Source organism: Nerophis ophidion, linkage group LG20, assembly GCF_033978795.1.
Source record: "Nerophis ophidion isolate RoL-2023_Sa linkage group LG20, RoL_Noph_v1.0, whole genome shotgun sequence".
Classification (NCBI taxonomy): domain Eukaryota; kingdom Metazoa; phylum Chordata; class Actinopteri; order Syngnathiformes; family Syngnathidae; genus Nerophis; species Nerophis ophidion.
This window is the reverse complement of record NC_084630.1, coordinates 28,304,635-28,329,542: the sequence shown is the minus strand read 5'-3', so window position 1 is coordinate 28,329,542 and position 24,908 is coordinate 28,304,635. Positions and strand designations below refer to the sequence as shown.

Here is a 24,908-nt window from a genome sequence, read left to right as displayed (position 1 = left end):
GACTCTTTTAAGAAAGAAAGTATAGTATTTTGGATTTAGATAATTATCAGATATTCATGTGTGCTTACCTCATTTTTAGAGTTTTAAATAAACTTGCTCCCCCTCCCTTGATAGATGTTATTAATAAAAAAAAATAGCACTCAAGTAAACACCAGAGCAGTGACCAGAAGGGACTGCAAAGTACAAAGGCGCAGGACTAAATTTGGCCAAATGGTGGGGTCTATCGGAGGCATAATCGTGGAACAAGCTGCCAGCTCATTTCAGAAACTGTGACATCTATTTAACATTCAAAACTGCACCGAAACAGTGATGATAACTAATCAGACATTCAGGCACAATTAGATTATTCACCTTGATTTTTTGTTTGTTTTATTTTTTTGTCCATGGTCTGTGCTCATGTTATGCTTGTAATGTAATGTTCCATCTTGTGATTGATGTATTATTTTATATCAAGGCCTGTTGAATGTTTACTGTATTAACCTGCCTTGGGACAACGGAAAAAAAAAATAGTTATTGTGCCAACTCCGGTATATTCACATTGTTGCTGTATGTTGATGAATATGCATTGTCCTAATTCAAATAAATAAATGAACATCAACACAAACTATTCTCCCCTCTCGCCTCAGGCAGGAGACTATGGTCCATCCAGACCCACACCTCCCGCCACTTGAACAGTTCTTTCCCCTCGGCCGTCAGGCACATGAACAATAATAACAAAATCTGATAGCTCAGTTACAGCTCTTTGTATTACCCATTCTGTGTTATTTGTGTTTATGTTGCACAATTGCACCAAGAAAAAATCCTAGTTTGTGAACCTGTTCTCAAACAATGGCAATAAAAACTATTCTGATTCTGATCACTCGCTCACAACAATACATAAAAAAATGACGGGGACAATGGAAGTTTGAGAAATACTCTGAACACCTTTGTGACGTACAGCAAGGTATTAAACATAGGAAAAACCCTAAAGGAATTAGCAAAATTGCCATTGTGCCAATTCAGGCAAATTAAACACATTTTGGACAAGAGTGACAATTTACGACAAATGAATTAGCCCAAAAAAAATAACCCACGGGTGTCAAACTCAAAGCCCCGGGGCTAGATCTAGCTCGCCATGTGATTTTAAGACGTTGGCCACATTATTTTGTGGTCTGCGAAAGGCTGCAAATAATAAGGCACTTTCTGGTTAAAATAATTGGTCTTTGAATTTTGACTGAAAAATGTACTCCATGCAAATGCACATGTTCTACACTTCAATAATATTTAATGATGCAATAAGAGGTTTCATGTTGTTTCTTACATATCTGCTGATTTAAGATTTCAAATAAAGTTCTCCATCAAGTTGTTTGTAAAATATAGAATAATTGCCTATGCAAATTGTGTATAGAGGCTATTACACGCTCATATTCATATAAAGTCACTATTTCAAGCGGACCTCTGAGTGCAGCCATAATTACGCTGTGGCCCTCGATTAAAAGGAGTTTGACACATCTGGTCTAACAACTTAAACATGACCCTACAGCCACTGTTTGTCGTGTTGACAAACCTGGAACTGCAATGTTTAACTTACAATATCTTAACTCTTTATTGCTGTAACTGCACAACCCTACTATTTACCAGTTCAAGTTCCCTAAACATCGTCCTAACTTTCTTGTTGAAATTGACATGTGATGATAATCTCTAATTGCCTGTCATTTACCAACAAAAAGCATTCAATGGTTTCCCAACATTCTCAACAAAAGCGGGGGTAAATCATGTGCCATGTATTGAAACGAATGCTGTCAATGATTACATTTTACCACATTAATTACACTTTTGGATTTTGATTGATCATGATCACTCATTCAAACGAACTTTAAAAAAAATAAAAATAAACTGAATAATTGGACACAAATGCAAATTTATTGCATAAAATGTCATACAGGAAAATGTCTGAAATTGTTTTGATTGAATGCTTGTCATGTATTTGCTCAAAAATTGGTACTAGCTAAAGCCACATAGGGGTTTATTTTGAAATGAATTTTTCCAACAAACACACCAGCCTGAGTCGCCTCACTACTCTTTGCACTGACCTGATCACTGACCGTACAACTTTTCAGGTAACCATCCATGGTAAAGTAGAGGAGCATGTGCAATCAAAATAAATTGTGTGGTTTATCTGTGTTTATACATGATCAATGCAACAATTTTTTTATGATTAGCCACACGTTAATGTTGACAGCCCTATTTGGAACATAAATGAAAGTTTAATTAAGACACATGAAGAATGTCCGCAACCTGTGAGCAACATAGCAGACTGCAGACAATTAGGAAAGCCTTGGTGTTAATTTTAATAACAGAGTACCGGTAATTGGGCAACGTGCTAAGAGGATGTATTTTACTGCCACCTACTTCTAATCCGGCAGTTTGTTTCCGTGTGTAGTAATGAAAACGAGTAAGGCATCAATATTCGTTTCCTAAACTTTTCATATTTTTCAGAAAATTTGGTGTATTCTGTTATACGGGTTCAAATCATGTGCGTTTTGGGGTTAGAGTTACTAAGAACATGTAAAACATTGAACAATTCATAAAATCAGAAGCGGAACATTATTGAACAAATTAGCCTTAAACCATCACAACTTTGAATGCAACTTTTAGAAAAAAATCCCCAAAAAGCCAGTGAAAGCCTGGAGGGACTAGTTTGATGTGTACAGTTATTACATTCTACATTGAAGGTGAAATATTAGCACAGTTAGTGCCTCTACTCACACCACCTTGAACAGGCTGAGTGAGTAAGTCATTCACTGGTATGTAGTAGACATGTTCTCTAGTACCAATAGTAATCACAAAAAAATATGACACTAATGTACTTACTGGAACCTGGCTGGACAGAGGGAAACCACTGCCAGGACTCTTCTTTTTGTTATTATTGTTGTTATTAGTTCCTCCTCCTCCGCTGATGGTGCTGCCACCTGACATCTTCCGCTTCCGCCGCTTGCTTGGGGCTTGTCTTGATGGCTCAGCTACAGGGCGAGTTACACAGAGTGTGAGCATCGTGTACTGCTTGAATGCATGCTCACTGTTCATCTACCTGGTGGTGCCACCATTCGCTGCCATTTCTGGAAGAGGCAGGTCTTGAGGCAGTCTCTGGGGCTAAGGCTGTATGTCTTGTGTCGGGACATCAGTTCTTGCATGGGCTCCAGAATCACACACAGCTGGAGCAGAGAAAGCACGGTTAGAATGCTAGTGTTTTAGATCATGTAAAAGCTCCTACTTGAGGAGTTTTTAATATATTAACATTTTATAAATCCAGTATTGTGTGTTGTGGATCAAGGTTTTTTAGGGTTCAAAAGATGATGCAATGTAAACTGACGGAACAGAACCGTATTGGGAATACAATAGGATTGTGTTCTTGTGAACTTGATCCAATGGAGATATTAGTTAATGTCACTACTTGTTAGCAACCAGCAGAGGGCGCAGAGAAATGAGAACACAGTCTACAATGCATCCTAAACCATTGCAGGGGAAAATTTGTGTTTTGGGCTCTTCAACTTATTAGGTTTTTTAGTTGATTCAAGCCAAGACTACAGAGTACAATTGTTGTGAGAAGTGCTGTGAACTGTAGTAAATGTATTTGTGTCTGTGTGTTTCCTAAGTATTTTCATCATGGTTTATTTCAAACATGGATGCATACAAAATGATATGTCGCAATTTCCAGTTTCTCTATTCAACATGTTTGAAAAGGACTAGGAAGAAGCAGAGCTTATTTAATCCTACTCCTTTTCCTTTACCTAGCAGTTGCTAAAACTTTTGTTCACTTCCTGTTCTCAATTTATTCACAATATACTCCATAATTAATAAAATTGAAATAAATAAATAATATTTAGTGAAGTAAGTTATATTTCATATGGTGAAATAAATAAGATTATCTAGAAAACGAATGGATGGTTGAAATGAATTCAGAATGTTTATCATGGTTCTTATTCTTTGTACTTTGTAAACACTAAGCTTGAAGAGTTTCTTGAAGTGGATCAAATTAGTACATTATTTAATTTCTTTTGTTAATCAATTCCATTATTTAAATTCCACATACTGATATACTGAAGGTCTTAAGTGTTGTATGTGTGTACAAATGTTTTAAATTAAATGTATCTGTAAGATTAAATTTCTCTTCTATTGTTGAAAGGAATTGTACATTCTTGGGCAGCAAATTATAGTTTGCGTTGTGTATAATTTTACCTGTTTGCAAATTCACAATGTTGTGGAATTTCACTATTATCGATTCAATGAATAAAGGGTTTGAATGTTTTCTATATTCAACATTATGTATTATTCTAACTGATCTGTTTTGTAACACGGTTAATGAATGAAGTGTTCTTTTGTAGTTCCATCCATCCATTTCTACCGCTTGTTCCATACAATAACTCAAGATATGGTAACACTAGCGAGCAGTAGAGAATATGGAGTGAGTTTTGGTCTCGAACATGTTTTGCTTTATTCATTATTGATGTGTTTCTTGCCACTTTGTTGTATGTTTTTTTATATGAGATTTCCAGTTCACTTTATCATCAATCATTATATCTAGAAATTTGGTTTTATTTACTATTTCAATTTCTATTCCGTCTATTTGTATTTGTGTTTGACTTTACCATAGACGAAGAATATGTCTTCAAATACCGATCCCTATTTGGTAACTTCACCACTGTGAGTGGGTGTTTTGTTCAGGTTTGGTGGGCTCTTAAGTTCTTCTTTCATGTTTACTTAAGAAAACCTTTAAGGGCCGATAACCAATATTTGGAGACCATATCCATTTGCAGTGAAATGTATTCAAACTTGAATATTATATATAATAAGTAGTAAACAGCTGGCCAAGACTTTAAGTTGTTTTAGCAGTATTTTTTAAGGAAACTGTAGGCCAAAGAATCAACATTTAAATTTCAAAACATGGGAAATCTCTCACGAAAATTGTCAAAAATATAGGATTTTTTGTACATCACAAGAATTTGCCATCTACTTAATTTTATAGCAGTGTTGGATGGTAGGTGTGGCCACGTAAGCACTGCAGTGAAAAAAGGAGGCAGCTTTTCTTAAGCAGGGTAATTGGGCTTGTGATTCAGCAGTTAGTACTTTCTTCTTCCCTAATTATTTTGTGAAATAATAAATACTGGTACCATGTGTGTATATATTGTATCTGCTGATGTAGTTGAAGAAAAAGAAGAAAAAAAGGCCGATACCAATCAAAACGCCAAATAATGGCCCGGCCGATAAATTTGTCCACCTCTCGAATTTATCTTTTTTGAAATTTTCAATAGTGCTTATTGATTCGGTTCTTAATCAATTTTAGTTTATTAAATAAAAAAACAGGTGGCATCGCATCCAATTTGTTTAGTAGAGAAGTAACATGAGCATATAAACCCAACAGGGAAAACCTTAAGAGGGGCGCGAGAAAAAAATATTTAAAAAAAATAAAAAATAATAATAACACAATGTAAAATATCATCAAAATCCCTGCCTTATTATTATAATGAAATTAATAAATACAGTGTTCTGTCAAAATTAACAAAATAAAACAAATTATTCTGTAGTTATTACACAAGAATGCCCAGGAACATGTTAAATATTTTTGTAATATAAATTACACTTCTCCTTTTTAAAAAGGAATTCAACCTAAGCACTCAAAACCAAAAACGAAAATAATGGAAAACTCTGAACCATTTTTCAACAAGAAAAGGTTTTCAATTACTATTTATTGTACTCACAAAACATACCACACTCCTTTTATACTCAAAAACTCTATGAAATAACTTTAAGCCTCCCCAAAAAAAAGTCTTAAACTGGACGGTTGTATAGTGTAGATATATGATCAAATTAAAAACAGATGTTTGGAGCAACCACAGATAAACATCAGGTGAAGATTCTATCTTTTGTATATTTGACTTACTCGGAGGTAGTTTAGAGTAGAGTTTGACAAGCCACATCTTGTAATATTTTTGGACAGCTGGTCCAACATCTGTGGGTCATGAGCCTTGCATAAAAAAGACAAAATTAATGAATAAATACACAGCGAGAACAAGACAAATTTACAATAGTTGCCATCTACTCACGTGCATGGCAAGTATACTGCGAGGGATGAGTTCACGGTGTTGTCTGATGCTGAAGTGCCACGTTTTTATCCTCATCATGTCATCAAACATGAACTCCAAATATAATCGTCCCTCTACGCAAACCTGCCAAAGTTTCAAAAATTGTACTTAGCATAAGCAAGGTATGACAACGTGTGTACATAGTGCATCTCACCCAGTGTTAAAAACTAAGGTTGTTATTTGATTGATTATTATGATAACTATAAGGCGATTAACAATTAAATATGTGTCCCAGTAAACAAAGAGAGGTCTACAAACACACTGCTGGATGACACAGTATAAAAAGACTTGAAACTGATCACTTTGGTGAACAATAGCAATTATTATTCAATCAATGAGCAAGTAACAGTAACTTCTAAATGAAGGGGACAAAAAAATCCCCGCAGGCAAACTTTAGAATATGATAGAATTGGTCACCAGAGTTGCAGATACTGAATATTTTAGTGATTAAGTATTCTACCGAAAAAGTATTTGAGCAATCGGACAAAACACAAAATAAAATAACGCAATTCACTTAATAATGGACAATGTCTTTCATTTTGAGTTGACCAAAATGTTAATGGCTGTGCGTAAAAGGGTCACATTATGATTTTTTTCCCCCCACATTTAAAACACATCGTTGTGGTCTACATAACATGTAATGGTGGTTCTTTAGTTAAAATGTTGCATAAAATATGTTTTACAGACGATTTTCAAGCCATGTCACACATGATGTGTCGTTTTGTGGTTGATTTTATTTACGTGGCTCTACTTCGACTGCATCTTCACCTCGTCAGCTAAGTTGTAGATTTCAGCGCTTCCATATTGAGTCTGCAGACAAAAATAAGTTTGAACTATGTGCTACTTTGTTTTAGAAATGATCATATCAGAGGATGCATGTTCATGTGCGAGCCATCTTGCCCCACAGCAAGAGGATAGAGAAAAAAAAGGAGCTTATTGACTACAACGTTGGACAACAATATCGGACTAGCGCAAAGTTATTTGGGTAAAACGTTATCATATATGGAGATATCTGCTGACATCACACGTCACAAATCGATCCTCCAAACGGCTCATTTGGAAGAAGCATAAAGGAAAGCAAGATTGTTTCATTAATCTCTCCGCCATACCTCTATGATTTGTTTCCAAATTTTCGGGACTTATCTTCCAATTCCCAAATATACAAAAACAATAAAAATGATTTGCATTTATTCTAAAAAATTAATGACGGCTATGACAAGCAGACATTTTATTTCAACTATATTCCCAAAATTACGCAATGAGGCCATAAAGTTTGTTTTATCCGACTACTCCATTAATCGAACAAACAAATCAATTGATTGCGGGTTTACTAAAATAATCAATAGCTGCAGCCCATGTTGTTAAAATTTGTCATGCTTTTTAATTTACCATTAAATAAAAGATTATTTGAAGCAGAGAAAATGACTCCATAATTTTTTGTAATCAAGTTAGTTGATGAATTATTTCACCTCTATTGGCCACTCTTTCCTCACCATTTTTTCAGTGCATGTATTTAAAAGCTTATCCTAACACTTTTGTCTACTTAGAGCAGGGGTTGGGAAACCCAAATATTTTAATGTATTTCCGTGAGTCACATTACATGTTTTAGCACTAATATGCACAGTTTTAGAGTAGAAGTCTAAATGTATTATTCATAACTTTATACTGAAGCGAACAAATAAAGAATTGAATACGTCTTACTTTAAATACGTGTTGCCTCACATTTGACCGTTTCACTGAGAAAATGTTACCATTGCATATTAGACAAACCATAGAGCCTGTTCTCTCCACAAAGGCAAATTCCTCTGTCCGTTCCTCCTGAAATGTACTGTACTCATCTTTTTATTTTTATTCATCAACATAAGCTATCGAGCCAAATATTTGGTTGAAGTGCGTTGCGTTTACTTTTATCACTTTGGTTAGTCTCGTCTATTTAATGTGTCAACCAATTTATACAGCGCACATAGACACATGCACATGCACAAGCACACACACCAACTCACTTGTGTGAACATTGGTTTTCCATTCTGGGAGACCATTGTGCACTGATCGCAGTCAAGGGAGACAAAGTTGTTGTGGAATGACTCCTTTGGATGTTTCAGCACATAGTAGAGTTCAGTGGCACCACCTTCAAATATACTCCGAAAGTACCTTGGAATCAACGTACGACCAATTGCTTCACAAAAAGAAAGGAAACAAAAAGGGTTTTGATTATATAGCTGATTTGGGATCGTCGTTAAGCAGCAAGTCATCGAAGAGATAAGTTTATATGGAATTATTTCTTACTATATCGCTTAGGCCCATCCTCCAGACAGAAAGTAATGGTCAACATGGCGTCATCTTCAAAAAACTCTGTAGTAAATGCATCCCACCAGAGGTTATCGCACTCCTGGAGTTTGGAAAAGGGACAAATATGATGTTATTAAACACTGTTCCTTTGTTGTGCAAAAGAGCGAGATAAGAGTTTTACAGACCTCTGTCCAGTTCTGTAGCCGTTTGTTTAGCTCAAATATTCTGTAGTCTGTCTGGTTGCCATATGGCGTGTGCCTCCTACACCATAAAACAAGAGGTGAAAATAAAAGGGAGGAAATTCAGTTGAGAACAGTTGGTTTCGAGCAGTAAACAGAAGGGAGCTTCGGTACTTTCATGGCTGTTAAACAACCTAATTTAGCCTGGTCAGACTTAATGCTCAATTGGATGCGAGATCAGACCGCAACATTATCTAAAGAGATTAATGTTCTCTTACCCAATGCCTGGCTCCAGGTATGTGGGAGGATACATTGGGGTTGGACTGGAGAAGCAAGAAACAGAGATCTGTTTAATCACATATAGTGCTACTGATCTAGAACACAAAACTGTGTCACAAATCGGATATGACCATCAATATAACACGTCATCTACATGATTCTCAAGATACAACCTCAAGTTTTTTTCCTTAACTGAATGAGCATCATGAACACACGCCTTAATAACCACAAAGCCTTACAAGTACAACGATTGCAGTTTCACCTAATACAGTTGGTACAGAAATTATTCAACCATTTTCTAATATCAAAAAAGTTCCTTTTATTTTTCATTAATGTACACTCGGCACCCCATCTCGACAGAAAAAAACAGATAAGTAGAAGGTTTTGCAAATTTATTAAAAGAAAAAACTTAAATATCACATGGTCATAAATATTCGGTCCCTTGCTGTGACACTTACAGTCGTGGTCAAAAGTTTACATACACTTGTAAAGAGAACATAATGTCATGGCTGGCTTGAATTTCTAGTAATGTCTACAACTCTTATTTTTTTGTGATAGAGTGATTGGAGTGCTTGGTTACAAAAAACATTCATTAAGTTTGGTTCTTTGATGAATTTATTATGGGTCTACTGAAAATGTGACCAAATCTGCTGGCTCAGGAGTATACATACAACAATGTTAATATTTGGTTATATGTCCCTTGGCAAGTTTCACTGCAATAAGGCGCTTTTAGTAGCCATCCACAAGCTTCTGGTTGAATTTTTGACCGCTCCTCTTGACAAAAATGGTGCAGATGAGCTAAATTTGTTGGTTTTCTGACATGGACTTGTTTCTTCAGCATTGTCCACAGGTTTAAGTCAGGACTTTGGGAAGGCCATTCTAAAACCTTAATTCTAGCCTGATTTATGCCGTTACTTTACCACTGTTGACCTATATTTGGAGTCATTGTCATGTTGTAACACCCAACTGCGCCCAAAACCCAAGCTCCGGGGTGATGATTTTAGGTAATCCTTTTCGCCAGACGGTCTTATCTTACTAATGCTCAAAATTTCTTTCGTCTGACATCACATGGACAAAGATAAGACCTTCTGGAGGAAAGTTCTGTGGTCAAATGAAACAAAAATTGGGCCGTTTGGCCGCAAAACCCAGCAAGAGGGGCGGTATAGCTCGGTTGGTAGAGTGGCCGTGCCAGCAACCTCGCTTCTGCCATCCTAGTCACTGCTGTTGTGTCCTTGGGCAAGACAGTTTACTCACCTGCTCCCAGTGCCACCCACACTGGTTTAAATATGTAACTTAAGATATTGGGTTTCACAATGTAAAGCGCTTTGAGTCACTAGAGAAAAGTGCTATATAAAATATAATTCTCTTCACAATATGTTGGGGGGAAAAAAGGTGAGGCCTTTAATGCCAGGAACACCATCCTACTGTCAAGCAAGGTGGTGGTAGTATTATGCTCTCGGCCTGTTTTGCTACCAATGGAACTGGTGCGTTACAGAGAGTAAATGGGACAATGAAAAAGGAAGATTACCTACAAATTCTTCAGGACAACCTAAAATCATCAGCCCAGAGTCTGGGTCTTGGGCGCAGTTGAGTGTTCCATCAGGACAATAACCCCTAACACACGTCAAAAGTTGTAAAGGAGTGGCTAAATCAATCTACAAATAATGTTTTAGAATGGCTTTACCCAAGTCCTGACTTTAACGTGTGGACAATGCTGAAGAAACAAGTTCATGTCAGTAAACCAAAAAATTTAGCTTAACTGCACCAATTTCGTCAAGAGGAAGGTCAAAAATTAAACCAAAAGCTTGCAGATGGCTACCAAAAGAGCTTTATTGCAGTGAAACTTGCCAAGGGAAATGAAACCAAATATCATCATTGCTTTAAGTGTACTTTTGACCCAGCAGATTTGGTCACATGTTCAGTAGACCCATAATAAATTCATTTAAAAAAAAAAAAAACTTCATGAATGTTTTTAGTGACCAACAAGTATGTTGTCCAATCACTCTGTCACAAAAAATAAGAGTTGTAGAAATTATTGGAAACTCAAGACAGCCATGACATTGTTATTTACAAGTGTATGTAAACTTTTGACCACGACTGTATTTTACAAAGATGCTCTTCATTTATTCTAATCCTTAAGATTGTTCTGCTCATTCATTGGAGTCCAGCTGTGTTTAAATACCTGGTTGGACTTGATTAAGAAAGGCATACACTTGTCTATATATGACTTTACAGCTCACAGTGCACGTCAGAGCAAATGAGAATCATGAGATCGAAGGAACCGGCCAGAGGGCTCAGACACAGAATTGTGGCAAAACACAGATCTGGCCATGGTTGCAAAATAATTTCTGCAGCACTCAAGGTTCCGAAGATAACAGTGGCTTTCTAATCCCTAAATGGAAGAAGTTTGGGACTAGCACAACTCTTCCTTGACCTGGCCGCCCCGCCAAACTGGGCAATTGTGGGAGAAGAGCCTTGGTGAGAGAGGTAAAGAACCCAAAGATCACTGTGGCTGAGCTCCATAGATTCAGCAGGAAGATGATAGAAAGTTCCACAAAGTCAAGGAAGCTTATTCCCTTCGGTGTCACGGGGGGCGCTGGTGTCTATCTCAGCTACAATCGGGCGGAAGGCGGAGTACACCCTGGACAAGTCGCCACCTCATCGCAGGGCCAACACAGATAGACAGACAACATTCAAACTCACATTCACACACTAGGGCCAATTTAGTGTTGCCAATCAACCTATCCCCAGGTGCATGTCTTTGGAAGTGGGAGGAAGCCGTAGTACCCGGAGGGAACCCAGTCGGGGCTTTATGGCAGAGTGGCCCAACAGAAGCCTCTCTTCAGTGCAAGGCATATGGAAGTCTGCATAATTTGCCAAAAAAAAACACATGAAGGACTCCCAGACTATGAGAAATAAGTTTATTCGGTCTGATGAAACCAAGGAAAACTTTTTGTTGTTATTCTCAGCGATATATATGAAGAAAACAGCTGCAGGGACACAACGACAGGTTGGAATTGAATGAAAAATGAATTCGGCCAAGTATGGAGATATCCTGGAAGAAAACCTTTTTCAAAGTTCTCAGCACCTCACAAAGTTCCCCTTTCCACAAGACAATGACCCTAAGCACACAGCTAAAATAACAAAAGGAGTGGTTTTGGAACAATTCTGTGACCATTCTTGACTGGTCCAGCCAGAGCCCTGACCTAAATCCAATTGAGCATCTCTGGAGGGACCTGAAAATGGCTATAGTGTATACCAATGTCCACCATCCACCCTGAGAGAGCTGGAAATGATCTCCAAGAAAGAATGGAAAAAGATCCCCAAATCCAGGTGTGAAAAACTTGTTCCATCATTTTAGCCCATTTTTTATTTTAGCAAATGGCTCCAATGAAACAAAGACTGAAACATGTAAAAGGGATTTCAATACTTTCCATACCCACTGTATATAGAAAATGCAGTGAAAATAAATGTTTAAATAATTATGTTTTTCTACTGTATGCATAAATAATAATGTCAAAGTTGTGCATCAGTCGTTACAGTGGAAAATAGGTCTGGGCGATATGGCCTACAAATAAAATCTATTTTTCCCCTCTTACTGTTTAAATAAACCACTGAATACAATAAATAGATAGATAGATAGTACTTTATGGATTCCTTCAGGAGAGTTCCTTCAGTAAAATTTAAATTCCAGCAGCAGTGTACAGAGTTGAGATCAATTTAAATAAAAGTAAAAAGTAAACAATGGGGGTTTAAATGGAAACAAAATAGAGAAATATTACAATAAGAATAAAAACTAAAAAGCAACAATGGGAATAAAAATATAATAGTAAAATAGGAATATAACAAGACGAAGTAGGCAGTAGTGACCATGTTATGAAAACGTATTGCACTGTTATTGTTTTGCATCCCCTGTCATCCTAGTACCCCCCGCCCCAGTGAGGAGTTGTACAGTCTAATGGCGTGTGGGACAAAGGAGTTTTTGAGTCTATTAGTCCTGCACTTGGGATGAAGCTCCTCTGGCTACTGATAACGCTATGCAGAGGGTGACTGGCATCATCCAGGATGCTCACTAGTTTGTCAACAGTCCTCTTCTCTGCCACCCTCACCAGTGTGTCCAGTTTCATTCAGATTGTAGAACCGGCCCGCCTGATCAGTTTCTCAACTAGTTTTACAACTAGTAGATTGAAATTACACTTCATCATTTTACTCATAGCAAATTTCTAATTTGAATAATGTTGTTCTTTTCAGACCATATACCAATTTAACTTTTTATGGAATTAGTTTCATAGAACTAAATTAGAAGCTTCATCTGGGAAGCAATATTTCCGTCTTGAATAAAATACTTACGTTAACAAAAATGTATTGCATGCAAATAAATAATCTTTAACATTGTGCAAACAATAAAGTGCAAACTTAAAACTTCTGTCTTGAGTAAAATACTTCTGTAAATAAAAATGTAGTATTATACATTGCAGTTGATTGGCAACACTAAATTGGCTCTAGTGTGTGAATGTGAGTGTGAATGTTGTCTGTCCATCAGTGTTGGCCCTGCGATGAGGTGGGGACTTGTCCAGGGTGTACGCTGCCTCCCGCACGATTATAGCTGAGATAGGCTCCAGTCCCCCTCGTGACCCCGAAGGGAATAAGTGGTAGAAAATGGATGGGATGGATGGACATTGCAGTGTTTCCCCCAGAACATTTGTTAGTTAAGGTGTTGACATTTGTTAGTTAAGGTGGTGACTCTCCAGGGTTGTAAGGATCGGTGTAACTCGGCTATTCACCATCACGTCTCCACCTCATGGCTGCCACAACAGCCTGGGGGGCAATAGACTACAAACTCCGGTGAAGTAGGCCGGCTTCGTCGTATGAAGAAGCCTAAAACTTTTGGTTGTGTTTTCCTCTCCATTTGCTGAAGGGTGATACACATCTCGATACTTTTTCCGTAAAGTAAAAACAAAACAGTCCTAATTACCTGAGATACTTATTATGACTTATTAGTTTACTAAGTCCAAATAATGAAAAAATAATAGCTTACTAAGTCAAAATAATGACTTACAGAGTCAAATTAATAGGGGTGTGGGAAAAATCCGTTGAGCGATTCAAAATCGATTCTCATTTTTAAAAAATCTATTTTTTTTTAACAATCCAACAAACCACTACACAGCAATACCATAACAATGCAATCCAATTCCAAAACCAAACCTGACCTAGCAACACTAAAAACTGCAATAAACAGAGCAATTGAGAAGACACAAACACGACACAGAACAAAACAAAAGTAGTGAAACAAAAATTAATATTATCAACAACGGTATCAATATTAGTTATAATTTCAGCATAGCAATGATTAAAAATCCCTCTGACATTATCATTAGACAATTATAAAAATGAGAAAAAAGAACAATAGTGGCACAGTAGCTTACACTTGCATCGCATCTCATAAGCTTGACAACACACCGTGTCCAATATTTTCACAAAGATAAAATAAGTCATATTTTTGGTTTGTTTAATAGCTAAAACAAATTTATATTATTGTAATCAGTTGATAAAACATTGTCCTTTACAATTATAAAAGCTTTTTAAAAAAAAATCTACTACTCTGCTTCCAGTTCAGCAGACTTGGGTAAATCCTGCTGAAATCCTATGTATTGAATGAATACAGAATTGTTTTGAATCGGAAAAATATCGTTTTTGAATCGAGAATCAAATCGAAAAAAATTAAAATAAAATCGATATATTATCGAATCGTGACCCCAAGAATCAATATTGAATCGAATCGTGGGAAACCCAAAGATTCGCAGCCCTACAAATTAATGACTTACAGTAAGTGTTTGCAATAAACGCTTGAAAAAATAATTAAAAGTGGGGCCACATGCTGACATATGTTCAACTCATCATACTTAATTTATTATAGCTTTTGGGAAGCCCGTAGTTGATTTTTATTATGTAGATGTTATATTTTTATCAACAATTGATAGCAGCGACACTGCCATTCAAGACTAGGCTAATACAATATTAATGATTAATGTAACTATAGCTGAAAAAAAGTACAATTGCAATAGACTATTCATCCCTGAACACAATGGAGTTCATGTAGGCTTTATTATGCAGTGACATTATTATATCAACTAACAGAGACAGCTTCACGAAACTCTTCATTCAACGTAATGTCATTTTTTGCTGCTTCAACACAGCTCAGTCAACACGGAAAAAGGTAAAGTGAAATAGCTTAGTTGTTAACTGTAGGTCAATAATGCTTGTCTTTCTCTCAGACAGACAGGGCTTTGCTGTCTGTAACACACGCACGCACACATACCGCAGAGTGAGTTAAGGTTACGCTAAAAGCTAATTAGCCTTCAACTCAAGGATTGCGAGCAAGCTGAGCTGCCGCTTATGTTTCTAGAACGTCAACGGGCTCATAGTGATGCTACTAGTAGTTGACTTGGAAGTGTTTATTATAATTTGGGGAGAATCCGCTGCATTATGCTCACCTTTTAAACACCTTTCTGCTCACCCCACCATCTCTTCTCTCTACCTGCCTGAGCACTGACGCCATGCACTCTGAATATGCACTGCTGATTGGCTGTTACATGCGGTCTGAATACGCACTGCTGATTGGCTGTTACCGCTCTGCGTTTAACCAATCAGATGGTTCTAAGGGTGGGACAATGCTGGGAGCTGCAGAGACGTACTGACAGAGGCAGAACTAAGCGGAGCAGCTTGTTACTGTAAGACTTTAGATTAGGCAGTGGCTCTTTGTTGTTAAGGCGGCTGCCTTAACAACAAAGCGCTGCAGGAAACTCTGTATTGTATGCAAATAAATATCAATCAATCAATCAATGTTTACTTATATAGCCCTAAATCACTAGTGTCTCAAAGGGCTGCATCAAGTAAAACATTGAGAGGACTATATTCTGTTTCAGTAAGTGAATAAATGCGGGCTTTTTCGTTCACACATTTTGTCGGTGTGCGAAGCGACTGCTTTAGTGATCGTTCTGCATTGCGTTTGTTTGTTGTCGCGTACAGTCTTGTTCACCTCGTAAACAGTAGTATTTCCCGCACTCGACTGTGGGCTTGGGTTTCAGATGCAGGAATACTTAATTTTGCTGCTGTATTTTTTCAAATAAAACTTTGCAGCATACAGTCACTTGTTCCACGCCTGTTGTTGCAAAACCAAAGTAGTGACAGCACTTTTCTTTACTTTGAAACATACGTCTCGCTCTCCTTAGAGTTAGCATTAGCCATGTTTTGCTCGGTGTGCCGCTAAGAAAGTAAGCACGTTACGGAAGTTCCTATGGGGCAAAAAGTATGCTTGAGTAAGAAGAATTTTCTTTTCTTTCTTTTTTAATCGTTTACAACAAAAATCTCAAATGTATCAATAAAAACAATGTATACCCCAAGCCTAGGGGAAACTATTGTCTTGGCATGTGCTGGCATCCATTGGTCAGCTGTTGCAAAAAAAACGGGTGTCAAGTGCGGACCCATGGATACAAAAGTGTGTACACGGTTTGATTGATTGATTGATACTTTTATTAGTAGATTGCACAGTTCAGAACATATTCCGTACAATTGACCACTAAATGGTAACACCCGAATAAGTTTTTCAACTTGTGTAAGTCGGGGTCCATGTTAATCAATTCACGGGAGGTAAAACCTGTTGGAATTGTGCCATTTGTTATAAGATTAGTAATACAAGCTAAAAAGAGCATCAGACATTGTTTAATTTCTTCTGGGGGCTATATTGTATTACTTTAATTGGTTTTCAAATAAAAAAAATTAAAAAAAATATTTACAAGGTGTGGCAGTAATAACAATGCCGGGGCGGCATTCTTATTACTGCCACTACTAAAATGACTATATCGTAATATTCGAGTATATGTTCTCACTCAGTTGATTTTAGCTGCGGGCATTACACTACAGGCTCTCCACACTCCTTCTTGTCTCTCCTTCTCACAGAGACGTAAAACAAGCCCACCTTCTTATATACGTCACATACTGTTGCGCGTGTAGCGTCATACGCCCTCGCCGAGCAGAAAGATAGCAGCATGGCTAATGTTAGCTGAGAAAGGTCATGCAAGCGGAGCGGTGCGAGTGACATTACAAGAGAGAGAAGGTGCGAAACTGATCACAAATAGAGGAAGAACAATTAATGCCCCCAAAAAAACAGCAAGGGGTCCATCATCTGGCGGTGGTTTGGCTTCAAGCGGGAAGATATTCAGCAGACAACAGCAATATGCAAAGTATGCAGCAGAAGTGTTGCTACAAAAGATAGCAGCACTACTAATTTGTTCTTTCATTTAAAAAGTCACCCGCGAGAGAAGGAAGAGTAATTAATAAATACAGTTTTGGTAAATTGACTTAGTTGTGATTTCCCTCTCTGCATGAAAGTTTAAAATGAGCATGTATTAATGCAGTATGCAGATGAATGTTTAATGTAGACATATAGAATCATCATACTGCTGTGATTATATGCATCAGGTGTTCATTCAAGGTATGCAGTATATCGTATATCGCGATATAGCATAAAAATGGGTCCGTGCTGAAAATGTTAATTTCCCCTCGGGGATTAATAAAGTATGTCTGATTCTGATTCTGAAATATCGAGATATTAATAAAAGCCAATAACGCCCAGCCTTACATTCAATTATATAAGGGAGTAACCCTGATATATTGTGATATGAATTTCAGGCCATATCGACCAACCATATGTTCTATCTGTAAGTAATATGCAACTATAATTATTTGATAATTCTTATGTTATCAAATGTCATATTTTCGACTGCAATATTGTTCAATTAAAAACACTTATTACGTACTTTGTGTGCTATTTTCTGCTTATCTGTTGGGTAGCTGCTAGCTCCTCGTAGCCTATAGCCAAAAATGTTTGCTTTTGGTAAATGACTTGACTAAAATACAAGAAAATACCAACCTAGTGTGCTTAATGGAGAACTTGTAGATGTTAACTGGCTGTCCAGCTTTGCACACGTAAACACGCTGCAGGACTGCTTGTACCAGAGCGCTTATATTGGAGATTATATATGCAAGCAGATACAATACAACATTTGTTTTTTGCTCAAATCAGACAAATAGCCAATATCAGTATTGGGTCGGGACTAGGGTTGGGCGATGTATCGATATACACGATATATAGCGGGTTTGCCTCTGTGCGATTTAGAAAATGACTATATCGTAATATTCGAGTATACGCTCTCACACAGTTGTTTTAGCTGCTGGCATTACACTACAGGAACTTCCCACTCCGTCTTGTCTCCTTCTCACAGACAGCAAGCGCACAAACTTACATACGTCACATACGTATATGCCCTCGCCCAACAGAGGTAGCAGACTGAGTAACGTTAGCTGTGATGCTAGCAGACTGTTGTGAGTGGTAATACGAGAGAAAGAAGGTGCAAATCTGGTAACAAATGAAGGAAGAATTAATTCCCAAGAAAAACACCACAGGGTCCATCATCTGGCGGTGGTTCGGCTTCAAGCGGGAATATGTCAAACAGATAACTGTAATTTGTCAAGTGTGGGGCACAAGCGTTGCTACCAAAAGCAGCATTACTGCTAATATGTAGCATCATTTGAAAAGCCACCTGCTAACAACTTTAATAAATACAGTTTTGGTCAATTGACTTAGTTGTGATTTCTATCGCTGCATGAAAGTTTAAGATTAGCATATATTAATGCAGTATGAACAAGAATGTTTTAATGTAGACACATAGAATCACAATACTGCTGTGATTATATTAGGGGTGTAACGGTACACAACAATTTCGGTTCGGTACGTACCTCGGTTTAGAGGTCACGGTTCGGTTCATTTTCGGGACACTAAGAAAACAACAAAATATAAATTTTTTGGTTATTTATTTACCAAATTTGCAAAATATTCCACCAAAAATATTTTTCTTAGTGGAATATTTGATGTGAAGTAATGTGAACCTTGGATAGGTCAATAATTCATAATAACATTGATTTTGATTCAATATTATAGAATAGAATAGAAAGTACTGTATTGATCCATGGGGGAAATTCAGCACCACAGTTCACTCACAATAGACAATAATAATAATAAATAATATAATATATATATAATATATTATATATATAATATATAAATAATATAAATATATTCCACATATACTCTACATGTTTATGTTTTGAGCAATGACACTTTGAAAGGAAAAAAAACCTGAATTGTTTTATTAGTAAACATTGCAACTTTTTCTAAATTACATTTAACCTTTAAGCTTTTTTATTTCACTTTTGTTATGTTTTTGTTTATTTTAATAGTATATTTAGAATGCGCCGTGGGCCTTTAAAACATTAGCTGTGGGCTGAAAATGGCCTCCGGGGCACATTTATGACACAAAAATTAAATCTGATAAATCTATGGATAAAAAGCAGACGTATGCGCTCTCTCTGTCTCACCCCATCCCTCACGAAGGCTGCTGCGTGCACAATTTGTTTTGTTTTCAACCATCTTAACACTGAACGTACATTGAAAATACACGCAACCATAACTCGAGGTGCCGGGGGGTCGGCTCCGGTGAGGGGAGGAAGTGTGGTCAGGACTGACCATAAATCCTCTTTTCACCGGACATGTCCTCTTTTGCGGAGCTGTCAGGGCGGAGTTTCTTAAATGCCTCAAATGTCCGGCATTTTGAGTATTGTTTACACAACGTGCAGTACGCTGCTTAATATGTCCGTGTGGAAACTCGTTCGGAACACCTCCGCACCGAACCGGAAACCCCGTATCGAAATGGTTCGATAAAATACCCGTAGCGTTTCACCCCTAGATTATGTGTATCAAGTGTTAATTCAAGGCTAAGGCAAAATACCGAGATATACTGTATGTCGTATATCGCAATATGGCCTAAAAATACCGAGATATTAAAAAAAGGCCATATCCCCCAGCCCGACTCGGGACACCCCTACCTTGCAGGTAAAAAAGTATTGAGACAACAAGCGACAATAAAAAATGTCTGAGTATTGATTTTGTGGTTTGAGAAAAATGTGATTACTCATATGCCCACTAAATAGGACAAATGTGTCATTGGATATATTTATACTGCCAAGTATGGTAATGCTGCAACTTTGTTGTTGAAATAAAAACACTCAGTGCACAGTAACGTCCATCCATCCATCCATTTTCTACCGCTTATTCCCTTAGGGGTCACGGGGGGCGTTGGTGCCTATCTCGGCTACAATCGGGCGGAAGGCGGTGTACACCCTGGACAAGTCACCACATCATCACAGGGCCAACACGGAAAGACAGACAACATTCACACTCACATTCACACACTAGGGCAAATTTTTTTAAGTGTTGCCAATCAACCTATCCCCAGGTGCATGTCTTTGAAGGTGGGAGGAAGCTGGAGTACCCGGAGGGAACCCACGCAGCCACGGGGAGAACATGCAAACTCCACGCAGAAAGATCCCGAGCCCGGGATTGAACCCAGGACTACTCAGGACTAGGGCTGCAACAACTAATCGATTAAAATCGATTATAAAAAATAGTTGCCGATTAATTTAGTCATCGATTCGTTGGATGTATGCAATGCGCATGCGCGGAGGCTTTTATGTTTTTTTTAATATATTTTTTTCTTCGCCTAAACCTTTATTTACAAACAGCTGAAAAACAATAATCAATATAAGTACAAAAACAGTACAAAACAGCGCCAGGGCGGCGCTGAGGCCAAGTCCCATGAGGTGGCAGTGAGCCAGCCAATGATGAGTCATGTGCAGCTCATGTGACCACGCCATCTCCTTTGTGGAAACATTCGAAAAATGGCGGAGGGAAACAGTAGGCATAGCTCAGCGGAGAAACATCTCATCTCGAGGTTATTGCTTCAATTGAGAAAAGTGTGCAACATAAGTCGTCCAAAGTGTCAGCACACTTTACTCTAAAGACTTCAAAGAAGACATTTCCTACAAAACGTACAGCATGGACGTCGCGTGCCACGGAAGGACAACATTGCTTCGGCAGCACCTGAACAGGAAGCATGTTGGAGCCATGGATGAAGAGAACTCACGGTACGTAACTTTTTTAAGGTCATAGTCTGAGTATATTGATCCGTTGTGTCCGCCTTTGTGTGTTTTTAATCTTTCGTTAACGAGGAGATTTTTTTCTGGAAGCGCAGCAGCAACTGTTGTGTATTAACTTTCAGTGTTAGGAACTTTTTGGATAGTGCGGTGACTTCATTTTCTGTGTTGTTTTGAGTCGCAACAGGCATTCATTCATAAGTTCAGCTTTTTTTGTGAGTAACTTTAACGTTATGTCTTTGTTGCAACGCGGGGCTGATAAAGTGTCTCCGGCACATTTGACTCCGTTTTCAGAGAGAAAACACACGTATAAATGTAACGGAAAGAAATATCTCAGTTTGGTTTGATAATGGATCAATGTAGCCAGGCCCAATAAAGCTATATAAATCTATTTAGACTTGAGTGACGCTTTAGTATAACTAAACGTTATGAAGGTGCTGGAATATTTCATGCTATTATTCAGAGGTAGCCTAAAGTGAATCCTTTATCATTCAGAACAGAAACGTGTACTATATCTGATCCAGTTTTGATCTAATGAGTTACATTTCTGTGTTGTTATTGGTGTATTCTGCAACTCCAATGTCCATTTATTTAATTTAGCTTTTTTTTTTTTAAATGTGGTGGCGTATTTGTCTTTTACGTCAGACATTATTAATTAAATCAACTGGGTATATATTGAGTTACATGTAAATGATGCCACTATGTACATTCATAATATAGTTTCTCTCATTTCAGAAAGAAACAAGGCAGCATTAGAGACTTGGTACAAAAGGAAGATGTGCACACCACAGCAAGCTGCTGCACTGACTGATGCTATCCTGAATATGTTGCTAACTGACATGAGGCGGCTATCAATGGTGGAGGATGAAGGTTTTAGACAAATGATTCACGTCCTCAACCCCGGTTACACTCTTTCCTCGGGGAACCATTTTACCAAACTGATAGAGAGGAAGTACGAGCGGACATTCCATGCAGTTGTAGACTGACATAAAAGCCACCCAGAGCAAAACTGCTCTCACTACTGATGTGTGGACATGTGTAGCCTACCTTGGCAATTCATGCCACTACATTGGAGAGGAATGGAACATGAAGTCAATCTGCCTTACAACCATGCCACTAGAGAAAAGACAATCAGCATCCAACATTGCATAATGGTTGGAATAGGTAGTAGCCAGGTTTTAAATTCTCCTAAGCAACATTATTGCTATTGTGCAGGACAATGGTGCACTTTATAAAAAACAAAAAACATTTTTGTAACACTTGCCTTGTTTTATTTGACAAGTCGAAAGGACATGGTGCCAAAACAATTTCCCTTGTGGATTATTAAAGTTTTTCCAAGTCTAAGTAAGCTGTTTTTTTAAATAAAGTATTGGAAAGGATAGAAATGTAGTTTGTCTCCTTTATCCGATTATTAATCGAAGTTATAATCGACAGATTAATCGGTTATCAAATTAATTGTTAGTTGCAGACCTACTCAGGACCTTCGTATTGTGAGGCAGACGCACTAACCCCTCTTCCACCGTGGTGCCCGTGCAGTAAAGTTTTGGTTGCAAATAGGGATGTGAAGATATGAATATTGCAAAACACGGTTATTGTAATCAAAATGATCACGTTTATCATTATCCTGGTATTGTTGAATGTGCTTAAAACGTACCTACACACACGCGCGCGCTCTCATACACACACACTCACTCAAATCTTTTAACAAAGGTTATTTTAAAATTAATTGATACATAGAAAGACAATATACTTTTATCTGCACCTTTAGAGCCACAATATTGTTATTTGAATGTTTAAATATGTTTATTGTCTTTCATTTTTATTTGTCAAGGTTTTGGAGAGTTTTAAAGGTGACCTACAGCGGAACCTCACCTGACAAGTACCTTAACTTAAAGAGTAATTTGAGATACAAGCTGTCTTTCAGCTTTTTGTTGGGGTTAAAATTGCGGGCATACCTCAATTTAAGTGCATTTACACTGTTGATTGTTCTTGTTTCATTTACACATGTAACAAAACTGTTGACGCAATAAGTCTTTAATATTTTGTTGCATGTTGTTGTTTCTCTGTTTACACAATGATTCGACAGTCAACAGGCGCGTTGGAGCCTGTTCTTCAACCATCAGGCTACATCACACAAGCTGCATCCAGCCCCCATGGCAGGCGGCCACAAATGAAAAGCATCGATCTATAAAAAATACTGAGAATCTGCAGACTTCCGTTGTTGAGATTAAAATAAAATAAAAAAGGTTTTGCTTGAAAATTGTTTTGTTCATTTTTGTTTTGTAAGTTCAAGTAGGGCTTGGTAATATGGCAAAAAATGATCACGATTAATTTTTTCATATCATCCGATCCCGATTAATATCACAATTTTTTTTTATTTCAGCGGATTGTCCTGTGCATGATAATAATGGATTAGATTTATATAGCGCTTTTCTAGACACTCAAACAGCTTCACATAGAAGTGAGAACCCATTATTCATTCACACTTAATGGTGGTGGTAAGCTACATTTGTAGCCACAGCTGCCCTGGGGTAGACTGACGGGAAGCGTGGCTGCCAGTTTGCGCCTACGGCCCTTCCAACCACCAACCATCATTCATCATTTATTCACCAGTGTGAGCGGCACTGGGGAAAAGGGTGAAGTTTCCTGCCCAAGGACACAACGGCAGTGATTTGGATAACAAGAGGCAGGGAGCTGCAACTCTCAGGTTTCTGGCACTGCTGCTCTACCCACCACGCTATGCCGCCCCGATTATACAGACTACCGCATGCCTACTGTATACAACAACATACAGTGCAATACATTTTACAGGTGCAAATACACATCACATCTTTTATATAATCGACAGTATTAGATTTTCTTAATTTTTTTTCTTTTCATAACATGGTCACTACTGCCTAATTTCTCTTGTTATGTTCTTATTTTTACTGTTATATTTTTTTTCTTATTGTTACTTTTTTTTAAATTCTTATTGTTATATTTTCTATTTTACTTACATTTATACCTCCATTATTTATTTAGTTTTTTATTTCTTTCAAATTCTATCTCAATTCTGTACACTGCTGCTGGAATTTTAATATTCCTGAGGGAACTTTCGGTATAGCTCGGTTGGTAAAGGGGCCGTGCCAGCAACTTGAGGGTTCCAGGTTCGATCCCTGCTTCCGCCATCGTAGTCACTGCTGTTGTGTCCTTGGGCAAGGCACTTTACCCACCTGCTCCCAGTGCCACCCAAACTGTTTTAAATGTAACTTAGATATTGGGTTTCACTAGGTGAAGCACTTTGAGTCACTACAGAAAAGCGCTATATAAATATAATTCACTTCACTTAACTCTCCTGAAGGAATCAATAAAATACTATCTATATATCCATCTATCCATCTATAAACATTTCCACCGTGTTTGATTGAGGTAATATATGCTAACAGCTGACAACTGTCATTTTGTCCATATATAATTGTGCTTAGTAGAGGTGTAATGGTACAGGTAACCCAAGATTAGTACCTGGTTTTAGGGCCATGATTTTGCTTCTTTTTCAGTACGTTTTTTGGGGGTAAGGAGAACAACTTTTTTTCTTCTCCAAGTTATTTTGGGTTTGTTTGCTTGTCATCACAAACATTCTACCGTAAACCACGTATCAGTGGTGTAGTTAATATTATAATACTTTTATTTCAAGTTAACATTTACTAAACAACACCTTAATACTTTATTTGATTACTTTTATGCATCAATGCTTCTCACCAGTGCTTTGGCAAACAAGTGGTGACCCACATTGTGGAGTTTTTAAAGCTCAAATTCTGTAGCTTATATTAACTGAAAATACATTAAAGTGCAGTTTGAATTTGAGGTATGTGTAAAATAATGTTTACCAACAGATAAAACAAGTTTAATGATTATTTCAGGAACAAAATGTTTTTATATTTTTATATCAGAGGAGTGGAATATTTGCAGACATATAAACAAAAAGTTGGATTATAAATATTTTATGTAT

The 24,908-nt window shown here is 37.5% G+C and overlaps 1 protein-coding gene across 2 annotated transcripts in view; it reads right to left on the bottom strand.

Moving 5' to 3' along the window:
• The window catches only part of ldb1b (LIM-domain binding 1b), a 79,009-nt gene that overhangs the window by 4,635 nt on the left and 49,466 nt on the right, over positions 1-24,908 (bottom strand). Inside the window, exons 3-11 of one of the 2 annotated variants that reach the window (XM_061880910.1) lie at positions 18,668-18,706; positions 8,869-8,913; positions 8,597-8,672; positions 8,409-8,511; positions 8,126-8,298; positions 6,084-6,206; positions 5,921-6,004; positions 3,071-3,194; positions 2,854-3,002 (exon numbers count right to left, since the gene is read on the bottom strand). In XM_061880910.1, coding sequence (XP_061736894.1) covers positions 2,854-3,002; positions 3,071-3,194; positions 5,921-6,004; positions 6,084-6,206; positions 8,126-8,298; positions 8,409-8,511; positions 8,597-8,672; positions 8,869-8,913; positions 18,668-18,706 — 916 coding nt within the window. The remainder of the gene's footprint in view (positions 1-2,853; positions 3,003-3,070; positions 3,195-5,920; positions 6,005-6,083; positions 6,207-8,125; positions 8,299-8,408; positions 8,512-8,596; positions 8,673-8,868; positions 8,914-18,667; positions 18,707-24,908) is intronic. The other variant, XM_061880911.1, reaches the window with a different exon arrangement.